Source organism: Peromyscus eremicus, chromosome 9 (assembly GCF_949786415.1).
Source record: "Peromyscus eremicus chromosome 9, PerEre_H2_v1, whole genome shotgun sequence".
NCBI lineage: Eukaryota > Metazoa > Chordata > Mammalia > Rodentia > Cricetidae > Peromyscus > Peromyscus eremicus.
Genome location: NC_081425.1, coordinates 35467626 through 35492659, shown reverse-complemented (window position 1 = coordinate 35492659; position 25034 = coordinate 35467626). Strand labels below are relative to the sequence as shown.

At 37.3% G+C, this 25034-nt stretch overlaps 1 protein-coding gene across 2 annotated transcripts in view; it reads left to right on the top strand.

The window, feature by feature from the left end:
* Tdrd3 (tudor domain containing 3) overlaps positions 1 to 18752 on the top strand; it is a 150058-nt gene extending 131306 nt beyond the window's left edge. For both annotated transcript variants that reach the window (XM_059273278.1, XM_059273279.1), the window contains one exon: positions 18633 to 18752. In XM_059273278.1, the coding sequence (XP_059129261.1) occupies positions 18633 to 18749 (117 nt within the window). In that variant the 3' untranslated portion in view covers positions 18750 to 18752. The remainder of the gene's footprint in view (positions 1 to 18632) is intronic.
* The last annotated feature ends 6282 nt before the right edge of the window (positions 18753 to 25034 follow it).

Below are 25034 nucleotides of genomic sequence, written 5' to 3'. Positions count from 1 at the left end.
TGTAAATACTTCTTTGAAAAATAGATTGATTGTGTATGTGAAGTAAGAGATATATTTTCCTCTCTAGCAGCTAGCTACCTGGTAAAGAACTGGTAAGACACCATCAGACTGAAATGGCACAGTCTGTCAGCATTGCTAGTGTGGCTCCAGGTTACAGTTTTGTTGCGCATGCCATGGGAATGGATAATTTGGAGAAAGTAACCTTAGAAGCCCAACATTGATTTTCTAAAACTCTGATTTTCTTTGATAATCATTTCCTGGTATGTTAAAAATTATGCATAAGTATACTTTCTTTTCTTAGATGGTATAATTAGGGTCAATCCTTTGAGTCATGATTTACAAAGAGCTTATTATACAAAACATGGCATTAGAAGTTAGCTTAATTTAGCTCTGTATGGTTCAGACTCTAAAAATTACCATCATATAATCTTTTTAAGTATTGGTAATTATTTTTGGTACCACTTAATGAATGACTTAGGACAGCATAATAGGTACTTATCTGAAAAGACTTAGGTAAATAAAGTTTGCAGTGATCCAGAACAACTATAGAAATGTACTTTTTCTGATAAGATGACCAAAAGAATGGTAGATTTCAAAATTTTAAAATATGAAACAAGCCTTAAAGAAACTTACCATGAGCTCCAGGGTATTAATATTTTATGTTTGTTACATCTTTTAGGCAACTCACCCTCACTTACGTACCCTCCTCTGCCTCTTCTTCCTTCTTATCCAAGCCTTTTTCCCTTTATTTTGCCCTTTTTGTTATACTTTTCATTTTGAAGATATCAAGTGATTAACTATTAGGCTTGATACTTTCCATCTCAGAGAGAACTATGGTTCAACTGGTGTCTGGTGAAAAGGAGTAATGGTTTGAGACTCAGGAAATGGCTAAAAGCTTTGGGCACGAATACCTTGATATCCTCAGTGTTCATTTGTATAATTGCTTACTTTGCCCTTGACCCTACTAGTTCTCATGAAGACTACCAGGGTCTACTGTGTGTGAATATTTACTGCAAAAAGGTCCAGAAATGATGACAAGGTGGCCACAGGCATAGGCAATTTGGATTGTATCCTTATGTTCTTAGGACATTAGAAAAGGAAGTAAAATTTCCCATTGAATTTTTTCATATTATGTTAGAAATGCAAAGAAATTAAAATACACCCCCTTGAGAAAAGTTGATGTATTATTCTCCAAGCTAGATAGTGGAAAGTCTCAATTTTGTTACAGAAATTTAGTTTTAAACAGCAGCACCAAAAATGTTTTAGATATCATTTATAAAAGAATATAGGTGATATCAAAGTAATAATGCGTTTCTTGAAAAATAACACATTTCTTTTGAAAACTATGTGGGCTATGAAAAATGAATGGACTTTTCATTCTGCTGATTGTAGGTTTTAAATATAGCATAATCAATGAGTGCAGGTGATTAAACTGGTCCTCTCAGCATGGAATACTATTGGTAGGTTGGTGTCTTGGCTCTTCAGTTTTCAGAATCCTTCTTATAATGTAATTTACAAGGTGTAACTGAACCTGCTAAATAAAAGCATTGAGCAAACTGCTTTAAATAATTTTAATTGTAAATAAAGTTTTGTTTTCTAAAGTGACAGTTATTATGCTGTGAGATTTTAGTGACTTTTACCTAAATAGCAAAGTCTAGCCAGATGTAACTTTGGACATTATTACCTTTTACTGCCATTCTTGAGCCCAAGGTTAGTAAACATTTTCAGATTCTCTGTGCTCTGTCCTGAAAGGATTTGGTGGAAAGGGTTACAGGAAGAGAGTAAAATGTCTGCTCTGCTCAGCCTTTGAAAGAAGGGAAAGGGCAGGGCTGGTCATGGGCAAATTACTTCCACCTCCCTTTTTGCCCCTGCTTCAGCTCCAGGGGAGCTGGGAATGCACAGGAGGAATCAGAAGACCTGGGTTCCAGTCCCGGCTCTGCCACTTACTACCTATGTGACCTTGGGTAAGTTACCTGACATCTCTGAGTCTCAGTTTCACTATAGGATGTTGTGGGGATTAACTATGATCTTCATAAATGGGAAATGTAGCCTCCCAACATCTGCAGAGACAATTTTTATTACCATGGGCTTGACCTCTCCCTGTTCCTCTGACGTCTCGTGTTCTGCCTTGTGCCCTCTTGAAGCAGTCCAGATGACGTCACTACTTTTGCTTTTCCCCATGCCCTGTCTGTACTGGAACCATTGTTCCTGCCCTCTGCATGCTTCTCGGAGTATAAAACTAAGTGGACTAATCTTCACACTGGACTGCGGGATACTGTTATCCCTTCTCAGCCTGCTCTCACCTCCCTTTAATCATCTCAGAATTGCATGCTTAAGAACTTCAAAGAATAAATTGAATGCATGAAGGACTGAGACAGTGTTGAAGAAAAGGATTTAGGTAGAGGGAAGGTCTTTTAGCCCTGTCCCCACCTCCTCCATTGCCAGGCAGATTGACTGGGAAAACTGAAGGCAAATGTTCCTCTCTTTTATTCCTGTGTGGAAATAAGTTCCTCAGTGGTCTCACTGGAAACCTAGATTCTTAACCTGAGGAGCTCTGTAGAGAAGAGAGAAGAGGTGGGATGCCTGTGTGTTTGGTCAGCTCTACAGGGTAGAGCTTCCTCTGTTAGGCACCCGACTTTATTGACAATGCTTTCCTTTCTGCGTGTTCAGTTGTGAAGGGTGCATGGAACTAAGGAATGATATGCTTCCTTGATCACACACATGGCTTCAGACCAAATGATCCTTCTGGGGCTTAAGGAAAGTGTGATGATGCTCTGTTTGGTTCAACTTCTCCTACAGTCTAAGAACGCTTAGTCTGGCACTATAAATAACAGTAGCCGTTTACCATGGATTGCTTGCCATTAATGCCTGATTGCCATGCAGCACAGTAACACTCATATCATTATTAGATTAATTTTATTAAAAACTTTGCTTTTTTTTAAGCCTTGAACCATTGACTTACACTTCATATGGTTTCTTGCTGAAGTAGCAGTGCCATCCATCTCTTACAACTAAAACTAGTTATAAATAACTAGTACAGTTTTAGATTTATTTACCAATCAATGGAAAAATCTTAATGATAACACTCATGCTGTCAAGGATGCAGTGAAATAGGGACCCTGATAAGGTGCTGAAGGCAGTGTGCATTGACTAGATCTTTTTGACAACCCTCCCTGGCAAGGTATCAGAGTACTCAAATTTAAAGCCAGTCATTCTATAGTTGCTATATCTCCAAGGACTCAGTAATGGGATCGCAGCACCGTCCTTACAGCAAGAAACTGAAAGCCACATAAGTGTCTGACAATACAAAATGGTGAATCATTGTCTGCCAAAAACATCACAATGAAATCTGTGATTTATGTTAACAGTTTACAGGCCTGAATGAAAATGTATCAACATAATTGTTTTAAAATAATAAAGTTATACATGGCTCCTGTAATTTTCCACTATGTTTTCAGTTGGAAAAGTCAAAAGCAAATAAATGAGCAAAAATTGTTCTGTGACAGTTTATCCTCAGTTTATGGTCTTTTCATACCTGCCTGAAGAGCATTTGATACACAAACAAGACAGCCTTTCTGTGTTTATTAAGCTCAAGCTAGCAGCCTGCCACTCACCCAGTTTCCAGTGGAGGTTCTCCCTGGGAACTCTTTTTAAAGTCTCTCTAACTCAATGACCATGTTGTTGTCCAAAGGCATCAGCAAAATTCAGGTTTTAGAAAATGCCTCTAGAAATAGTTTTCCAGAATTTGCTAGTAATATTACTATAATCCCGAGGACACTAACATCTTTCAGGCCCCCTTTAAGATTTTATTTTATGTGTATGGGTATTTTACCTCCATGTATGTTTGTGCACCACGTGTGAACTGCCTGAGGAAGCCAGAGGAAGGCGTCAGATCACCTGGATCTGGAGTTGCAGACGGCTCTGAGCAGCCATTTGAGTGCTAAGAATCAAATCAGGGCCTCTGAAAGAGCAGTTTGTACTCTTAACCTCTGAGCCATCTCTGCAGCCCCATACAGTCTTCTTGAGCTCATCTTGATGCCACATATAACACATTCATTGGCAATGTTAGCTGTCTGTGTGTGTTGTGGGGGAGATGATTTAAATTCTGTTATTTCCTATATTTATTGTTCCTTTGCAGGGAGGTATTTCAGTTAAAGGAGCAAGAAAATAAGATAGGAAATTACTTCTAAAAACTACTGTGTAGCTGGGTATGGTAATGCATGCCAAATCCCTTCACTAAGAAAGTTGAGCTCAGGAGTTTGAGATCAGTCTAGGTAACATGTAAAACCCACCTCAAAATCAATAGCAACAAACAAACAAATAACCAAGACAAAACAGAAGACCTTTAATCTCATGAAGTGTAACCTAACCTGTTGATTTTTCTGTTTAGTATTAACTCTTTCATGAAGAGAAAGTGAGAACTTATAACAGTGGTTTTCAACCTTCCTAACGCTGCGACCCTATAATACAGTTCCTCATGTTGTGGAGACCCCCAACCATAAAATTACCTTATTGCTACTTATAACTATAATTTTGTACTGTTATGAATCATAATGTAAGTATCTGATATGTGGGGTATCTGATAGGCAACCCCTGTGAAAGGGTTGTTTGATTCTTAAGGGGTCATGGCCCATAGGTTGAGAACTACTGGCTTATAATCTTTCATTAGGATCAGAGAACTTAGAAAAATAGCTTGTCTGAAAGACCTTGCTATTGAATGTTTTACACTCTTTAAATACTAAATATGAGATTTTTTTAATTATGAAGTTGATGAACCTACCTTCTTGAGTAAATTTAGGAACTTGCTGATTAAGTATATAGTGAAGAATTATTTGTGTTCATCTAAACTTCTGGAAGTAAATATCTTAAAGTCTAGAATGGTAAACATAAAGAATTTGTTTTGAAAATACTTGCTTTGGTGCACTTGACTACTTGATTATTTTTTCTAGTAGTCGTGTTCTTGAAGGAGTTAGGCTCCATCTCAGCAGATACCAAGGAAGAGAAAAACGTTTATCTTGGAAGATTTTTGTAATAAGATTAGTATGTTTGATATGCTGGTATGACTTGTCTGTGAAAACACTGTCTCAAGGTTTCATTGGAAGAAAAATGAGCACGGTGCTGACTTAGCAAGTTCTCCCTCTCTCTTCGGTACTGTGTTGGTTATTGATGTGAGCAGGTTGTAAAAATAATTGCGTTCGTATGGAATGCAAAATAAGAGCTCGTTGGGCATGATGTGTTAGGTTCAGCACCTCTATAAGTCACTAGGAGAAAATAGACTAGTTCGGCTCAAAAGAAAAAGTGGTTGTGTTGTATCTGATATTGTAAAGAAGAGAACTTTCCACTTAGGAACTAATAACAGTATCTCACTTTAAGGAATTAGCTCTTATGCTAATTCATTTAGATATCCATAGCTGCTATGGATAAAGTTGATATTTCAGGCTATCTTAGTTGAGTGAAAATGAATTGTGTTTAGTGTAGATAGCTTTGAGTGATTTGTGTTCTCTATGAAGAAACTTAGCATCCACATGTTATTGATTTGTTAATATCTACAAAGTGTGAGGTTTATACTTAGATAAACCTTCCTAGAATTTACAAGATTGACCTAATCTCTTCTAGCCTATTCTTCCACTGCTCTAGATGAAAAGAGCATGATTTGACAGTCTACCACAGCCTGGGCAAAAATCTCAGTTATGTTTTCTTCTCTGAAAAATAGCACTAAAAATCAACTCAGAAGGTTGTGGTGAGCAACATAGAAACTGCTCAGTGAACATCTTTTCAGATTGCAGTGCCTGGTCTGTGGGTCCTTGTTCACTTCCTGTTCCGCCCCTTGTTTTCCTTTAAGGTTTGGAAAGAAACAGCCGTTCTAGAGTTCACCTCCTGGCTGAGGGAGGTCGGATGCTCTAAACTGCAGCAGCAGCTACTGCCTAGAGTTAGGAGCTGGGCATCTGTCCTAAATTCCTTCCTTCTCTTGGAAGGAAACCAATGACTTCTTTACACCATTCTTTTCTTGCCCTGTTAAACTTTTCCATTTCAGTGTTACTAATAAAATGAAGATCTTCATGGACTCCTAAAATGTAGGTCTGAATTTGTTTTTCCTTGTAGCACGTAGTCCTTTGAGTTAATGTGACTTTGGCGACAAAGTTCTAAAGTTTTGTTGTTGTTTTCTTTAAACTCTTTTCTCGTGTGGCTCGGAAACCCTACAGTTTGTTGTGGCTTTCATAAGGGATGGCTTCTGCTTTGGCTCAAGCATGGTGCTCTCAGCCACTCCTGCTCTAAGTGCACGTGCCCTTTGACCTAGACAGGATCGTGTCCATACCTGGGTTTTGAACAAGCTTCTTTTTTATGTTGTTGTTGTTGTTGTTCCTTTACCTTTAGTATAGCTTTTAAAATTGACATGTCCTTCCTTCTTCAGAGATAATAAAAGTGAAATTTGAGTCATGGATTTCATACTCTGAAAAGGGTTTGTGAACGTTAGAATACCATGAACTTTTAAGTCTCTGATTTCTTGTTGAGCATTGTTTTCCTTTCCCTGAAGATTACCTTGTGTTTTAGACACCATCACCAGTAGCTGGCTGTTTCTTTCCTCTAATCCAAATGACCTGTTTGCTATGCTTTTAATAGTTCTTTTTTATATTTATTTATTTACTTACTTATTTTGAGGCAGAGTCTCACATAGCCCAGAGTGGCCTTAAACTTGCTCTGTAGCTGGGAATGGCCTTGAATTCTTGATCCTCCTGCCTCTGTCTCCTAGATGCTGGGATTATAAACATTTATTACCACATCTGCCTATTTACTTGTACTTTTTAATATATATAACTTAATGGTCTTTTGAGAGGGAGTTCTAAATTACACAAAGGAAAAAGACCTTTGTTTATAGATGAAGTGAAAACAAAACCAAAAAATTGGTTGCAAGCTGGAGAGATGCCTCAGTGGTTAATATCACTAACTGCTCTTCCAGAGGACCCAGGTTCAATTCCCCGAACTCCACGATGGCTCTCAACTATCTGTAACTCCAGTTCCAGGGGCTCTGATGCCATCTTCTGGCCTCCACAGACAGTGCACATGTGTGATACACATAGTACATACAGGCAAAGCACCCACACACATAAATAAAAGTGATTGGTTTATCTTTCTACTTTTAGGTGAAATCCAAGAGAATCCAGAGACATCATGCTTTCCTAACATGTTTGTCGTTGGTCCTGGTGTGGCTAGATGACAAAGGGGAAATGTTTTCATTTTTAGATGACAACAAGAACATAATGTTTAAATACGATTACATTTTTATTTGATTCTTTCTTTGCGTAAGATGATGAGCAAAGACCGGAATAAGACCTCCCAACGTATGTTGAACATCTCAGACATTTTTGGATGTGGAGTTATAGGTGGTCAAAGCATGCCTCCTAGATTTCAATAAACCTAAAAAGCAAGTGGTAGCAGAATGTATTTGTCTTGTTATATCAAGTGATAGTGGATGCTAATTTTCATTCTTCTAAGTTGAAGGGAATAACTGTCTCTCTTTTACTATTGAAAAAAAAATTCTTTCTGATACTTTTTCTCTCTTTAGTCATCTAACTGTCAAATTGACCAAGAAAATTTCCTGTAGTAGGAAAGATATTTTAAAAAACTTCCCACATATTTAACAGTTTGAAATCAAGTGGGAAAATGTATAAACTTAAGCATAATGAGTTAAAATATATATAATAGAACAATGATAAACTCTGTGTTGATTTATTGAAATAAATATGGCATAGTGGTTAAACTGTGAAGGCTAGAATTTCTTCTCTTTAAATGGTTGCCAATGGAGCACTTTCTGCTTCCATTTCTCCCAGCATAACTCTTGACATACATTAATTAATTTAATAGATATTGGAACCCTATGAAGTAAATATCAGCATTCCCGCTTGACACACTAGAAAAATTGCAGGTATAGACTCTGAGCCATTAACTAACTTGTCTAAAATCTTTGTACTACTAAACTGAAGGACTGATGTTTAGATTTGACACTTTCTGAAAGTACAGTCTCACAGTTGACCTCTGAGTAGGATTAAATGATACTCATCAAAGAACTTGTATGTGAATTTAATGAAATATATGTGTGATCATATATATGTGATCATATATATGTGTGTGTGATCATATATATATATGTTCATTATAATGGTAAGTTTATATTTTGATAAATTTGTCTGAAAGATGTCTTTCAACCAGTGTTAGTTTTCACAAAGAGTCAACTGAGTTTCCTTATTTCTCTAAAAGATCAAGAACAGGAGGAAGTTTTTATTTAAGTTCAGAAATGAAGATGAGTGTTGGTAGAAGTATTAGCTGATGTGTCTCAAGGACAGGTAGGAGTTTCATATAGGGTAGAAAATCAGCCATCCTCTTCCTTTGCGTACTGTCAATGGCTGTAAGAGTTAGTCTTATGCTGTGACATCTTAGTAGTTTCTGAATGCACTGTAAATGTTATCAAGGTTCAGCTGTATTATAACTACCCATCTAGAAGTTACTCTTTTATACAGTCCTCTAACTTCCACCCACTCTGCAAAAGTGAAGGCTAACAAATTACCAAGTGGCTATGCGATCTGTTGTTGCATGGTTATTTCATAATACACCAGTGAGAATATTGTGCCCAAATAGGGTTATTTCTACTGCAAGACATCAGCTGTGTTTAATGTAGAGCTTTGTGCTTGCATTTGGAAAAGAACCCTCTACAAATATGTAATGAATTAGATTTGGGAGTCCGTTGTAAGGATTTCACTCAATGTCAAGTACAGAATGAGTAAACTGTTTGAGCAACTGATAAAAGCTTTAAAGCAGCTGCCTTGTATATATGTACATTGTCAAGGACAAGAGAGGACTTTCTTCATGAGAGATATGTAATAGTATTCTATTCTAGGCAAGTCATACCTGTAATAACATCCCGAGTACAGGTTATATAGAAAGTCAATACTGCAATGTAAAAGGAAATATTCACAGTGATGGAGATTCTAGAAACAATGACGTTTGACAAGTGACTCTTGTTGAAAGAATGAGGAAAGGTATAATCCTTTGTCTTGCACAGTCTAGTCTGATATATGGAGGGAGAAACAGACCCAGCTAGGAAACTCAGTCAGCACTTGTAAAAGTGCAGCCTTCCTTTGTAGTAGAAAAGGCAGGACTGTGAAGATGCACACACTGATGTGAAGTAGGCACCACCTACATTCCTGTGGTGATGTCCTGTGGTGTGGGAAAAGGCTGTGCTGCAAAGCTGAACTATGCTCCTGAACACACTTCACATCCTCACACTGCAGCCTTAGTACCTGGACTAACTTTGGGTGGTGTTCAACATAGGTTTTTATTTATTTTACTTAAGAAAAATGATTATGATTTGCCATGCACACATTGTTGTTGTGTATATTTGGGCATGACTTTGGCTTGATACTTGAGGTTGACCTGCTTTAGGGTTACATTTTTTATTTTACCTGTCTGTTAACTTCCTTCATTTTTAATAAAGAAGTGAGAACATCAGGAAATTATTTCACTTCTCTTGTCATATGATATTGATAATTGTGTGAAGCATCAAATCTCCCTTGCCTACCTCAATTTTCAGTACATTTCAAAAGCAGAGATGTAACCTATCAACGGGACATGGGGGGGTGTTGTTTTTCTAATTCAGTTTTTAAAATCTGCATTCAAGTCCCTGTAACATACCATATGTATCTGTTTTAGTTGATCTCTTAAAGAAATTGCATTGAGCTAACTTTTACAATGAAAGCCAGTTTGATGTTATGATCTGGGTAATTACTGCTTTCAGACAAAGAATTAGTTTTATTATCTTAAGTTCTGTTATGTTAGCCTACTATTGCAAGTTGTAAAAGTAATATAAATTATAGGAGTGAAATAGGATTTTGTCACTTGTAATATAACTTATATACTTTATAAAGTATAAAAATTTATATATTTTATAAAAAATTTTAAAGTTATAAATTATATGTTTAATGTTATGTATATATAGCACTATATATTTAATTATATTGTGCATAATTATAAAATATTCCAGAATATGTGTTCAGCTAGCATATTTTAGAATGCATTGCTCTTGTATACATACACTATAAACATTTACCTTAACACTTACCTATGGACATAGGTAAGCATGTTTTCTTCTCAGTAACCATTACTACCACCCTTCTACTCCTAAATACTGTTTCAACTCCCTTCTCCTTCTGGTATTTGTTATCATTTTAGGAGACAGGCTAAAGGCAAGGTGTTCAAAGAGGTTAGTCGTGGGACTTTATTTTTAATTTCATCTCCAAATACTGAGATTTTGTAAGATACTACCTGTAACTGTTAATGATCATTTCAGATGCCCTTTTACTAATTTCCTCCCTCTTTCTTTTTTGTTCTTTTTCTCTCTACATGAGAATGACTGCCCTCCAAAGAAAGGAAAAAATGATAATAGAATAAGTTGTAATGATAGATTTTTAGGGTTTTGTGCAGTTTTAAATTTATTAGCACATTTTAATTATACAAATGATGTTTTTTAATTTATTTAACTTTATTTTATGTGCATTGGTGTGAAAGTATAAGATCCCCTGGAACTGGAGTTACAGACAGTTGTGAGCTGCCATATGGGTGCTGGAAATTGAACCCGGGTTCTCTGGAAGAACAGCTAGTGTTCTTAACCACTGAGTCATCCCTCCAGCCCCTGAAGTTATTCATTTTTGTTTGTAGCTTTTGAACCTCTGAAATAGTTTGGTAACAGTTTTGTTTTTGTTTTGTTTTTCATCACATTGGCTTACATTTTCTCCTTTATCTACATGCTGCAATTGGAGTAGTACTGTAAAGAGCTAAGTTCCCACTCTTTAGCAAAATACTTGAATCTAAATAGTTTAGTTGAATGAAGCATGTAATTTTATTTATAGTTATTTGATTTAAATTCATGTCAAATGGATTGCCTATTTGTTGAAATCTTTCTTTTCTCATAATTCTTACACAGTGGCATCATTAATGTTTCCTACCTGAAAACAGGATAGGAAAATTGAAGAAGTGTATCTAGGACATGATGGAATCTACCAAGAGTCAGACCTGGATAAAGAGATGGAGCTCTTTAGTATCCTGTTGTGATGCAGACCCTCTAATAGAAAGCTTTGAGCAGGCTGATGTCGTTAGAGTAGTACACACTTCCTGTTTGGACTCCTGGAAAGTCTGTAACCTGTTAAAACAGTTGGTTTTAGAGAGATGCTTTTTCTTTTTTGCAAGTGATAAATCTTTAATTTAGCTATAGCATTTCAGCAAAGATAATGGCCATTAATTAATGATTGTGCTGAAGCCATCTGTACAGTCATGCAACATGGGACCTTAAGACATTATGTTCAGGTCTAGAGAAATGCTTGTAGAGTAGGAGCTCCTACTGTTCTTGCTCTACAAACAGAAGATTTGATTGTAGCCTCAGCAGTTAAGATGTACTGATTGCTCTGCCCATCACCCACATTAGGTGTCTCACAACCACCTGTGTCTCCAGCTCCAGGGGATCCAATACCTTTTCTGGACTCTGGGAATTTGCACTCACATGTTCATATATCTACATACAGGCAGACATAATTTAAAAAATTATTTATGTTGTGTAAAGTGGGACTGTGTGATTTCATTCTTAGAGAGGACCTAATATAGTCAAATTTAATTAAAAGAAACCATGAGTAGGAATGGTGGTTCCCAGGGACAAGGGCTAGGTTAAATGAGGAGGTGTTCAAAGGGAACAAAGTTTAGTTGTGCAAGATGACAGAGTCCTGGCACTGTGTGGCTTGCAAGGACAGTTAACACTCTTGTATTATGTACTAGCGCTGTGCTGAGTGAATGGTTCCTCAGTGTCCTCCCAAGACAAAACCGGGAACAAAGCCAGCAAGAGCGTGGTAACTATGTGAGGTGATGGATGTGTTGACTGGCTTATGGTCACTTCACAATGTAGACATACATGTTCTATGTCAATGTAGATTTTAAATATATATAACTCATTTTTTCAAATATACCTTAGTAAAGCTGAAAAATAGAAGTTAAAAAAGGGATCCTAGAAAAAATAAGCTACTGGAAAAATTATAGGAAAACTATCCAAGAAATATTAATAAAACACCATGTTACTCCAAAGAAAGACGTCCAGATTGTGTCGTTGAGTAGTCTTCCTAAAACATGGGTACTAAATACTGTGGAGCAAATTATTCTGAGCATTAGTTTCTTCTAGAAAATGGTGAGATGAAATAATTAAGATCATTATTGTAAATATTAAATAACATGAAATATGCCAGACTATAGTAGAATAAACATTTATCTCCTTATCTCTTTGTTAGTTTTATAGACTTTATTATAAAAAACCTTGCAAATAAATAAAAATGTCACACACTCAAATTAACAGAGCCAAAGTCTATTTCAAATTGTAAATATATGCAGAGATAGTTTTGAATGGAAGAGGGCCCATGACTTTTATCATTTATATTTACTACTCTTTCTTTTAAAAAGCTACTTTTTTTCCTGCTTAAGATACAAAGCAACTTTTTGATACTTAGTTGAGTTTTCTTGGGTGCTTAAACTGCTCAAAGCAGCTGGTTTACTTTGCACTAAAGTGAAGAAAATCCTGGTGTTAAGTCAGGACAGTGCTTAAGAGTACTGTGTTTGCTGTCACTCAGAAATCTGTGTTACAATGTTGTTGTCTTAGATTGTGCCTTACATTAAGAAGCCCTTAGCTATGTATTCAGATGATTTGGTGAATCCCTATAGAGCTATCAATTTTAATATAGTTGAGGCTGGCCTCCTACTTGCTCCATAGCTGAGACTAGCCTAGATTCCCTTTCACCCCCCAGTGCTAGGATTACAGGTGTTCTCCACCATGCCTTTATTAGGAAATAAAGTTTTTTAAAAGAAAAAGTCAAAAATGATTTATTCAGTGAAATGGTACACAGTCCTTTTGAAATTCTATATTTTATTAAAATAAAAGCACTATTATATATGTGTCATAGATTTAGAAACAGTGGTTTGGTAATTAGATTTTAAATCTGAGATTTCTTTTTTTCTTGAATTAATGTTACCCCTTCTCTTCTGCCATAAAATGTTATACTTTAAATAAAATATTACCCGATATAGTGTATAACAATGGAAGAAGGGAGACTAATTTCCTCCCGTGTTTTATTTTAAAATGGTATTTATTTCTTTAACAATTATAAAACCTAAGCTAAATCAGTCTTATTATAACATTTGTTATATTTGGTTTTGTGTTGTAATAGCCATCTCATACATTGTTGAGCCTAAGGGTCTTTTCTGCCTAGCTGCACAAGGTGAGTTCTTTTTAACAAATGAAGCAGTTTGCAGCGCATAGATTCTCTTCATGGTGAACAGTTAGAGATGGTGCTGCACTTCCTGTCCTTCCTTATATTAGCCATATGATCCATCTTGTAGTGTGTAGTGTATGGCCGAAGTCAAACTGATTTGAGTTTGTAATGTTTGTGCCTCACAAGGTTCCAAAGCCGGGTAGCAGTGAGAAAGAGAAAGCCAAGGGTACTGTTCACCCAAGGCACAGCCACCCTTTCTAATCTGAGCCCACCTATCTTATATAGATATTAACATAAGATTTCATCTGAAAAACAGGGAGCACTACATTTATCCTCTAAATTGGTAACAATGCAAAAGCAGAAAATCTGCCTGTAGATTCTCTGATGCCCTTTAGAGTGTTGAAATATTTGATGTCTGTGTTAACCCCCCATAACTATTTGGAAGCATATCAGAGGGGAAGCCAGGAATGTGAAGTGGACTTGTGTTGTAGATCAGCTTGGGGAGTTAATTACTTGAGCAAATAATAACTCCTTAGTTTGCCATGCTAAGCAAACACTCTTTACAACAACTTTGCCCTATGATTTGTGGCTCTGACTGTCATGGGCCTCACTGTTGTATTGTAGAACTGTAAGTGCTGGAGTGGAAGATAATGGCTCAAAAGAGCAACTGGTAAACGAAAGGTTAGTATGGATAGCATGTAACTGTCATGGGCACAGACTACCCCAGACCTCAGGGAAATAAAGGCTGAGCCAGCTTTGGTTTCAATTTTCCTACTACTATAGGATATTAGTGTAATTAATTTACAAACATAATTTACAATATTTTAAGGTCTAACTTTGTAATTGCATAATGTTTTGTAAAAGCATGTCTGTTTTTATAATGATTGTTTGCTTAAGTTTCATATACAACCTTATTTGGTTGTATTTCTCTAAATATAATCTGACCAGATAGGCGAAATATAGCCTAGTGATTTAAAGTAGGTTTTTGTATATGAATTACTACAAGAGATGTGTATTCATTAACATTATTTACAATAGCCTAAATTTCAATGATAGTTAAGTATATTATCTAGTAAATCCATTGAAAAAGCTTCCAGTAACTATTAGCTTGATTTTTCCCTTGTTCTGTGATTCAAATATGTGATGTCTTCAGCAGTAGGATCTTACCGTCAAGTTCTGGAGGGTAACCAAGAACATTGGCAGTAGCCTATAATATTTGGTGGTCTTTGGGACCTCACTCGCCAAGGACTCCAAAAGAAGTAATTCAAATTTCTGTCACTGGGCTTTTATTTGTTAGCTGGTGTCTTGTAGGGCCATTATTTCCCCTATTACAACACAACTCTATTTCAGTCTTTTAAATGTATGTGGATAGATATATTTTAGGAAGCTTCTGTAGTAGTGGGTTTCCAAATTATGACTTTTTTTTAAAGAAGTCTTTAGTATTACTTATCCCTCCCAATTTCCTTCTCTACCCTTCCCTCCCCTCTGCCACCACAGTTTACCCCTTTCTGTTCCATAATTTCCTTTCAACCCTTTATACTAGTGTATTTTTTCTGCCCATGGACCCTTATTTATTTCCTGACCTCTATGGGTATTCCTAATGAAACACATATCTAAAGATTCAAAGCTAGCATCCACAAATGAGAGGAAACATGAAACATTTGTCTTTCTGGATCTGGGTTCTCTCACTCAGGGTGATTGTTTCAAGCTCCATTCATTTACCTGTGGATTTCATAATTTTGTTTTTCTTAATAGCTAAGTAATATTCTACTGTGTAAATGTAACATTTTCGTTATCTATTCATCAATTGATGGGCATATAGTTTCCAGGCCGTTGTGAATAGAGAAGCAATGAACGTGGATGAGTATGTATCTCTATAGTAGGGTATAATAGAGTCCTTTGCTGTATTGCTAAGAATGGTATAGCTAGATCCTGTGGTAGATATATTTTCAGCTTTTTTTGAAGAAACTCCATACTGATTACCATAGTGGCTATAGCAGTTTGTACTTCTGCCAGCAGTGAATGAGTGTGCTTCCCTACATTCCATACCAGCATTTGTCATTTGTTTCTTTGGATCTTAGCTATTCTTCTGGGGTAAGATAAAAGTAATTTTAATATGCATGTCTCTGATGGTTGAGAATATTGAGCATTAAAAAAATGTTTCTCAGGTGTTTGTGTTTTATCTTTTGAGAACTCTATTTAGATCCATGCAAGCCTCATTTTTTTAATTTCTAATTTTTTTGACGTTTAATTTTTAAAATCTTTTATATTCTAGCTACTAACTGTCTGATGTATATCTAGTAAAAACTTTTTCCATACTGTGGGCTCTCTGTTCACTCAAGTGCCAGTGTCTTTTGCTCTACAGAAAGACAAAGAAGCTCCTAGCAAGCATCCATGCTCATCAGTTCCTCCCTGACATGCTTCATATTTCACCCAATGTTCCTGGAACAGAGACCACATGATATAAGCATGTTTCAAACCATTCCTTGTGGGTTTCAAGTGACCAGTTTATTACTAAGTTTCATAGAGCAGCTCACTTACAGATGGAACACATGTAGTTGGATGTATGTTCTCCAAATACAGTAAGAGGCCAAAGACAATATGCAGAAAAGATTTAGTTGTACATTTTCAAAAATTGTTATTGTTGATGTTATTGTCATCTTTGTGTTGGTTATTTCACTTTGCTTCAAAATACCATTTGATTTGTGCTTGTCAGACTAACCAGGTTTGTGTGTGTGTGTGTGTGGGGGGGTGGATATGTGAGTGTGTACCTGCTCATGAAAGGTTTCAGTGGGCTAGTGAATATAAACATGAAAAGGGGCTCAGTTTGAATATTCATTATTTGAAACCAGACTTTATTTGTTTACGTAGCTGAAGTGAGCAAAAGTTAGAGTCCTAATAACTAATAAAGTAGTATGAGGTCTCAAAAGTTTGGGTGAAGATCACATTGGGTGTTTCTATCACATGGAAGTTATTCCAAGCCTTATAAATAACTTTGCTGAAAGTCTGAACCAAAACAGTTCCCATGAGAACTTCTTGTATTGAGCTCTGTGGCTTTGGAAAATTACTTTGTCTCTCTAGCTTTAGGTTGACAGATGTATCCATCAAATGCAGGTGCATGGACTAGATGGCCTTCCAGGATGCTCCCAGCTTTAAAGCATTCTCAGGTGGTTGTTGTTGCTTTGGTTGCTCATTAACTGTGAAACTAATTTTTTGAATTTTCCATCTGTAATAGAGTTTTGAAACCTAAAGGAAGAAGATAGGCTAGGGCAACATACAAATTTCATTAAAGACAGGTCAAACTCTTCATCTATTCCTTGAACTGTATGCTGTATAAAGAGGATGGGGATGTAGTCAAGCACTCAACTTTCCTCCTGCAGACTGCAGTGGGTATTGCATATAAACAATGTCTGCCCTCAGCTGCCCTGCAGGAGGAATTTAAAACTTAATAAAAGCAAAGATTGTGCCTTTGACAGTAATTGAAAAGTAAGCTATCAGAATCTCAGTTTTTGACTGCCACTTTGTATAAAAAAAAAATGTGAAGACATCAAATTATGTGAAAGGATTTTCATGGTTGGTCATCTCTCTAACACTAATTGGCTCTGGTGAGTACAGTCAGAATCTTTTAAGCCCAGAAGAGAAAGCTTTTTCAATAGCAATATCATTTTTATTAGGCAGTTGCTCAGCACGTGCAGTGTCCAACTTCTGACAATGTTTCATTGTAAAGCAAGGACTTTTCAGATGTTCTCTAGCCAGTTATGCAGCTGGGTGGAGAGAACATTAATATTCTATTCCGATTCCTGCAATAATTACTTCCTCTCCTAAAGTACCAGATATATTTTCATCCTTTCCAGTTAATATGCAAAGCCTTAAGTGTTGTCATTTGTCATAAAATTAAGTATATCTCCTTTTCAAATTTGCAGTAATATTTGATAATCATCATTCAGAACAGTGACCAGAATAATAAAATGATAGCTCTGTTCTTTGCCAAGAACTTTTTGACTTTTCTTCCTGCATTTTAATTGCTGTGCTGAGTTCCAGATCTGAGACCACTAAAAAGTTTGAGATTGACCTTTGAAAGGGGTTTGGGGAAAGGCTAGCTTATCAGACATTTTTTCTCTAAAAAGATGGAGACACAGATTTAAACAGCAATGTGTGAATTCAAACTAAATCTGTCTTAGTTGTCTTAGATCTATTAGTTCCTAGACTTCAGTATCCTTTTCAAAAAAGTGTACAATATGGTGCTTTCTTTTGAATACTGTGGAGACTACCTAATAATGAGAAGAAGGTTCATGCCTACTACTGTCACTGTTAAATAATAGGATTTCTTTAGTCAGAACGGCTTAGCAATCTTTCTGTTTCCATCAGGTAACAGTGCAATAGTTGGCTGTGTAAAAATTCAAGTAGTTTCATTCTGGCTTTCTTGTAATTTCCTATGTTATTATTAGAGTCAAAGAGAAGGTTGGAGAAAAAAGATTTCATAACATGAGGAGGAGGGAGAAAGAATAAATTTCCAAAATCATGCAAATTATCGTACTCTGATAATTTAGTTGGAATTTAAACTCTACTCAGTAAAAATAGATGTTATTTCTTGCATAAATAAAACTGAGAGCCAGTTTCTTTCCATTTTTGATAGAATACCTAATTCATAGCTGAATTAATTTTTTAAAATACAAAAAAAAACCCTAGGGTGGCAGCACTCAGTAAGAAACCGTGTGTTTTTTGACTCTATTTTGTTGCCTTTAAGTCCTTTGCAGATTTTATAATGAACTATACTTTCCCTGCTCACTCTTTAATCAGTCTCCTAATTTCCTTGTGCTCTTCCTTGAGTTAGTAGATCTACCCTCACAGTAAGGCAGGGAATGGAATAAATGCTTTACTATGCTCTCTCTTGCATGAAGCTTTTTGTATATTTAAATTGCATAACCCCACCTCCATTCCAATTTATTATTTTCTCTGTCTGTAGATGTAAGGTTCTTAATGTTGAAGATTTCATCAAATGAAGGTGGATAGTTGGTTGTTCTCTGGTTCTTCAACCCCTTTTAGGTATCTTACCAAGACTCCTTTCTGTAATGAACACCCAAAATATATTCAGAAGTCCAAATAGTGAAGAAAATTATATTTGATATTCTGTGTTCCTCACATTCATCATTTGATGTGACAGTCATGCTATTATTTGGACAGTGTTTCCTTTAATATCTCCCTCTCCCTCTCTCCCCTCACCTCTCTCTGTTGACAGCTTAAGGAGGTATATTAACATGAAGACTATAGACCATATTTAACTTAGGAAAGTTAGAGCTACTTTAAACACACTAAACCATTATTCTTTGCACATAGGAAGAAGAAGGCACCTATGATCACACCATTGAGTTCCGTAGAGGAGGTGATGGCCAGCCACGGCGATCCACTCGGCCAACACAGCAGTTTTACCAACCTCCTCGGGCTCGGAACTAATGTGAAAAGGTAAAATTGACATGGTGTGGTAGTTTTCATAAAAAGGAAGGTGTAATTTTGTGTTCAGTTAAAATTCAGCTGTTGGAGCCGGGCGGTGGTGGCGCACGCCTTTAATCCCAGCACTCGGGAGGCAGAGCCAGGCGGATCTCTGTGAGTTCGAGGCCAGCCTGGACTACCAAGTGAGTCCCAGGAAAGGCGCAAAGCTACACAGAGAAACCCTGTCTCGAAAAAACCAAAAAAAAAAAAAAATTCAGCTGTTGATGTTTCATGTAATGCAGCCTTCAATTGACATTAAGGTTTGCCACTTTTCCACCAGCCTTTTCTGTTGTTGGTCTTTACTCTTTTGGGGGGCCCACCACACACGGAAATGTATTTTTTTAATTAAGAAATTTTTTATTCACTTTACTTAACAATCAAATCCATCCCTGGTACATGAACAGGCTTTTTGGAACTCACTACCTATGGTGGGATACCTCACACAGCCTTGAGGCAGGGGGAGTTGCTTGGACCTGCCTCTACTAAATGTACCTCCCCATGGGAGGCCTTACCTTCTTGTAGGAGGGAAGGGGCAGGTGGGCTTGGAGGGGGAGGAGAGAAGAGGGGGATCTTTGGAGATACATTCTTAATTATAAATATCTGGCCTTAGCTTGGCTTGTTTCTTGCCAGCTTTTCTTAACTTTAAATTATCCCATCCATCTTTTGTCTCTGGACTTTTACCTTTCTCTTCTGTAATTCTTATTTTCACTCCTACTCCATGGCTGGCTGCATAGCTGGCCCCTTCTTTTTTCCTTATCTTGCTTCTTCTTCTCTCCCAGATTTCTTCTATTTATCCTCTCTGCCTGCCAGCCCCACCTATTTCTCTCTCTTGCCTCACTATTGGCCATTCAGCTCTTTATTAGCCCATCAGGTGTTTTAGACAGGCCCAGTAACACAGCTTCACAGAGTTAAACAAATGCAACATAAAAGTAACACACCTTAAAATGATATTCTACAACATTTTTCCCCACAAATGCTTCTAGAAATCCTTTGCTCCACACCTACTGTCTTAGTGTTCTGTTGATGTAAAGAGACACCATGACCAAGGCAGTTCATAAAAGAAGCATTTAATTGGGGACTTGCTTATAGTTCCCAAGGTTTAGTCCGTGATCATCATGGCAGGGGGCATGGCAGCAGGCAGGCATGGCGATGGAATAATAGCTGAGAGTTCACATCTCATCCACAAGTTGCAGGCAGAGAAAGGAAGACTGACCGGGCCTTTGACCAGGTTTTGAAAATCTCAAAACCCACTTTTAGTGACACACCCGCTCCAAGAAGGCCACTAACTGGGGACCAGTTCAGATAGAGATGAGTACTGTGTTTATAGTATTCTACCCTTTATATCCCTACTCCAACTCCTCCTGGGTACTTCCTAAACCTGCCAGGCCCCCATCCCTTTTCTCGTTCTTGATTTCTGCAGTTGGTCTAATTGTGTACTCACATGGGAAGACGTAGCACTGGGATCCAGAACTCTGAGAGAAAAGTCCTCATTTCCGAGTGCTTTAGTATTGCTTCATCCAGTTTCGCCTATTTGAAAAAGAGGGATGTTTACAGTGTACCATCAAGAGTCAGAGAAAAACACCAGGACTGCTTACTGAAATGTGATGTGGAGGCCGTTTACTGCTTATCTACACGTGTTCATACTAGTTTCAGAAAGAACAGCTATCTGAAAAATCATCTTCACTAGGGAGAAAGCCCGAAGTCGGGAGGTCCAGAAACTAGTCTTGGGCACCAGGCACTTGACAAAGACCTTATTTATTAATATGCATTTGGAAGGAAATACTTTCACCATCTTTGGTTGTCGACCTGTCTTGTCACTGTGTTCGCTCCATCATGCTAGTCCTTTTGGACAGTTTAAATTTCCCATTGGGCATTTATCGTCCTACAGATATTCTGGACTTAGTATATTTTCTTCCAGTGCCTTCCAAGACTAATGAGAATTCTCCAGAAACGCTTCTCATCTCTTTTTAGCTATTAGTTCTGCTAACGTTTCTGGTCAGGTTGTATTTCCCCCTGATAGTGGCCAGCACTAGCTATTGAGGCCTTGAGGTGCAGATAGTGTGAATTAAGGTGTGATGTAAGTGGGGGTGGCGGACCAGATTTCAAAGGGGGGGAAAGTAAATGATCTCAATAACTTTATGTTGATATAAGCTGAAATAATACTTTAAATATATTGAGTAAAGTGTCATTAACATTTAAACCACTTGTCCTCCTGATTGTTCAGCTGAAAACAGTTTCTGTGCTGTGTCTCCTTCAGTTCCCATAACTTATTCATGTTTGAAACTACTTCCAGTGTTCTAATATAAATACAGAATTTTTCCTTTTCTAACATTTAACTTCGTATCTGATGGTCTGCCCAAAGCCAAAGCCTAATGCTAATTGACTTCCGAACTCTCCGAGCACTTTTTCCAGCATAGCGCTTTCTCCTTCTATCATCTGTGCACTCAATACAAGGCTGTCAAACAGACAGTCCTCCCCCATACACGGATCAAAGAGAGCTGCTGCTTGACTCTGGGCACTTTTCTCTAGCATGTAAGAACTGGTTCTCATGATTGTTTTTTCTTGTTAAAGCAGAATCAAAGTCTATACAAGACTTTAAAGGACTTCACACTGTAGAAGATTGAGTATACACTCTTAAAAGAAGTTCCTTGTGCTTACAATTAAATGTCCCTTTTGAATGGATGAAAATAGAATCCTTTCCCAGCTTTCTGGGGATTTTAAATCCTTTAAAATAGTTTTTAACGAAGCTAAAGGTTTTCGGCAGGATGTCAGATTTCTTGGAGCTGCCTTTTGGGTTGATGGAAAAGGACAGGATCCAACAGGCTGGAAATGGAGAAGGCAGGGAAAGCTGAGGTGTACCCAGATGGGGAGGGCCCAGTCCTCTCAGCCTTCCAGGAGTTTCTTTCATGTATTTTATATGTTTGGGTTCATGGAAATTTTTCTTCAGAGAAGAGTACACTGCTTAAAAATACATTATACACCATTGCCCTGAGGTAACTGGCTTAACCATATCAAATGGCACAATGCAAACATTTCCTCATCAACTTAAGTGTCATAGTCTTACTTTTTATGCCCCCTAACTTAAAACTTTCATCTTGGATGCTCTTGGAGAGACCATGAATGCTTAGCACATGACAGGCTCTGGATTCAGTACTCAGCAACAAAATAAAATGAATAAGTCAGTCTTTCACATGGTCCAGACACTTGTTTGAGTTGTATTATTTTCAGGGGAAAAAAGGTGACACTAAAATTTTAGATTCCTACTACCAACAAAAAAATGAATTTTGGATGGCAATCTTATTGTGTATCATTTTAAAAACTACTTTACCATAAAGTTAACTCAAAACTAAAGTGAGCAAGACATGCAGTGTTGGCTGGGGAAAATTAATTTTGCATTTTAAAATTCAACAATATATTACCAAAGCCTATGAAGTAGAATACAATATCTCTGAGGAACTATTTTGAATGTGATATTCAGCAATAAAATACATATGCTTCCTGTTCTTGTTACAAAATGGAACACTTATTTTTTCTTCTCATTTTCTTTAAGAATTAGAAGACCTGGTCTGTCCACTGTTTGAGTAGTTCAAGTTGTATGTTTGGCTATGGAGAGAGAGAAATTGTATGACAGATTAGCTGGAACTCCCTAGTGTTACGAGGGTCAGCAATATGTACTGTGAACCCATTCTGGACTTTGGTCTTAGTTTCTTATTTAACGGAAGAATGATCTTCAGAGTTTATACAGAAACCTTGAAACGAATAGCTACCTGTAGATATCATGAAAACCCTATGACTGTTTGTTCTCTAAGGTCCAGTTTTAACACCATTTTTAGCTAGTAAAACCTATGTTTATAAATGTAGGTTATTTTTTGACAACCTTGTGCAGAATTTTTTATATCAGATTAGGACAATGATCTTTATGAACATAGCTATTGGCCTGTGATGCCAACAGGACTGGCATATGTAAGAATATGAGCATCCAAAGCTCAAGCTGGCAAGATGGTTCAGTGGGTGAAGGAAGCACTTGCCACATAAACCTGACCACTTGAGTCTGCTTATGGAACCCACGTAAAGGAAGGAAAAAATGTACTCCACAAAGTTGTCTCTTGACATCCACATGTATGCCATAGTACAGATGCTGTCCCCCATGATGAACACAATTATTTTATTAAAGAAAAGCAGCATGTGAGAGCTCTGTTTTCTAGTCACGAGTCTGCTTGCTTGGAAGACTTTGGAGCTGTGTGTTTGCAGTGGTGGATTACCTGCCCCTGCCCAGCATTTTTTCATCCTCAAAGCTAACCCAACATGTCTCTTATTATTTATGTCAGCTTTTGTCACCACTGACTTTTGTGGTTTCAATACTATGGTACCTAGTGCTGAGAGGTGCCCAGCACTTAAGAGCACTTGCTGCTTGCTCTTACAGAGGATTGAGTTCAGTTCCCACATCAATGTTGGGAGGCTCACAGCACCTGTAACTCCAGATTGAAAGATCTAGCACCCTACTGTATCCTTCAAGGACAATTGCACACATGTGTACATGTGTGTGCACTCACACATGCATACATGTACATGCACATAAATAAAAATGAATCTTAAAACAAAATTCAGGTACTGAGCAAGGTGGGGAACAGGTAGAGGGAGGGGACAGATGACAAACCAAAGTAAATGGTAAGTGACCTGGGTAGCCTAACCCAGTTCAGAGATCTACTAAGAAAATGTTGATGTGGGTAGGGTGGGGTGGAAAGCTGATTTGGTTGGCTGCCTCTCATTTAAGACTTCCTTTGTGAAGGAGCTATCACTTAATCCAAATTCCTGAAATCAGTACCTAGTACGAAAGGATCTAACAGCTCCAGAGATATACTTTAAAATATATATATATATATTTGGTGGGTTTTTTTGTTTGTTTGGTTTTTTTGTTTTTGTTTTGATTTTTCGAGACAGAATTTCTTTGTGTAGCCCTGGCTTTCCTGGAACTCACTTTGTAGACCAGGCTGACCTCAAACTCAGAGATCCACCTGCCTCTGCCTCCTGAGTGCTCAGACTAAAAGTGTGCACCACCACGACCACCGCTTTGCCACAGTTTTGGTGTTTTAATGTTGCTTTTTATAGAGACTTACATTTCTGAGCTAGGTTGTTTTGTCTAATTTATTATATTTGAGATTACTGATATTTATGTGAACATTTCACTTCTTAAAGTTTCAGTTGGTTTATGCCTTAATAAAGTATAGAAGAGGTACTATGAGGTCCAGTTTTACTATTTTTTCCTTCTTTTTTAAACAGATTTTTTTTGTGAAGGAAGAAGCTGCTGACTGAAACATCCTGGAAGCCCATTCATAGATTTTTCCGCTTCAGAATGAGACTCACCATGCTGGATATGATATTTGGAGAAAGACAAAAGCAGTTTTTAGGGAAAAGTTTCAACCTACACAAAGCAAGGGGGAAAATACTAAGTTCAGTAGAGCAAATATCTTTACAAGTGGAAGGAAATTTTTTTCTTCTGCCATCAATAAAACCATTGTGTTATTATATATGTTGTACTGTTTTACTTGACTGTTCTTTTTCTTGGTGATCTGGTATTAGCCCCATACTAATTGCCTTCTATGGAATATCTTATGGAAGCCTTCCCCCATAATTACATAATATACTGTGTAGCTAACTATATTTCGTATTAAAACAACCTGAAGCCAAATAGTATTATTAGTATGGTAACAACTATCAAATATAACAGAAGAATTGAAAAGTTAATTGTAGCATGAATCTTAAAGGTACTTATTAATAAAATCAAACCTGAGGCCAGTTATTGGGGTGAATGCTGGAAGATCAGAGAAGCAGAACAAGCCACAGCTTCCTCACCTTCACAGTTCCTCAGCTGATCCTGTTTCCTTAGACTGGAAGCCTCTCAGTCCTCATCCAGAATGGATCTCAGCTGAACTGTTGTTCAGAAGCCTAAAAGCTTAACCAACCAAAAGCTTCTAGTTTCTGGTCTTCATGCCTTAAATACCTTTCTGCTTTTTGCCCTCACTTCCTGGGATTAAAGGCTCACTTCTTGGGATTAAAGGTGTGAGTCACCATGCCTGGCTATTTACAGTGTGGCCTTGAACTCACAGAGATCCATGCCTCCAGAAGGCTAGGATTAAAGGTGTGCGTGCCACCATTTTTTAGCCTTTGTATCTAGTTAGTGGCTGTTCTGTTCTCTGACCCCAGATAAGTTTATTAGGGTGCACAATATTTTGGGGAACACAGTACCAC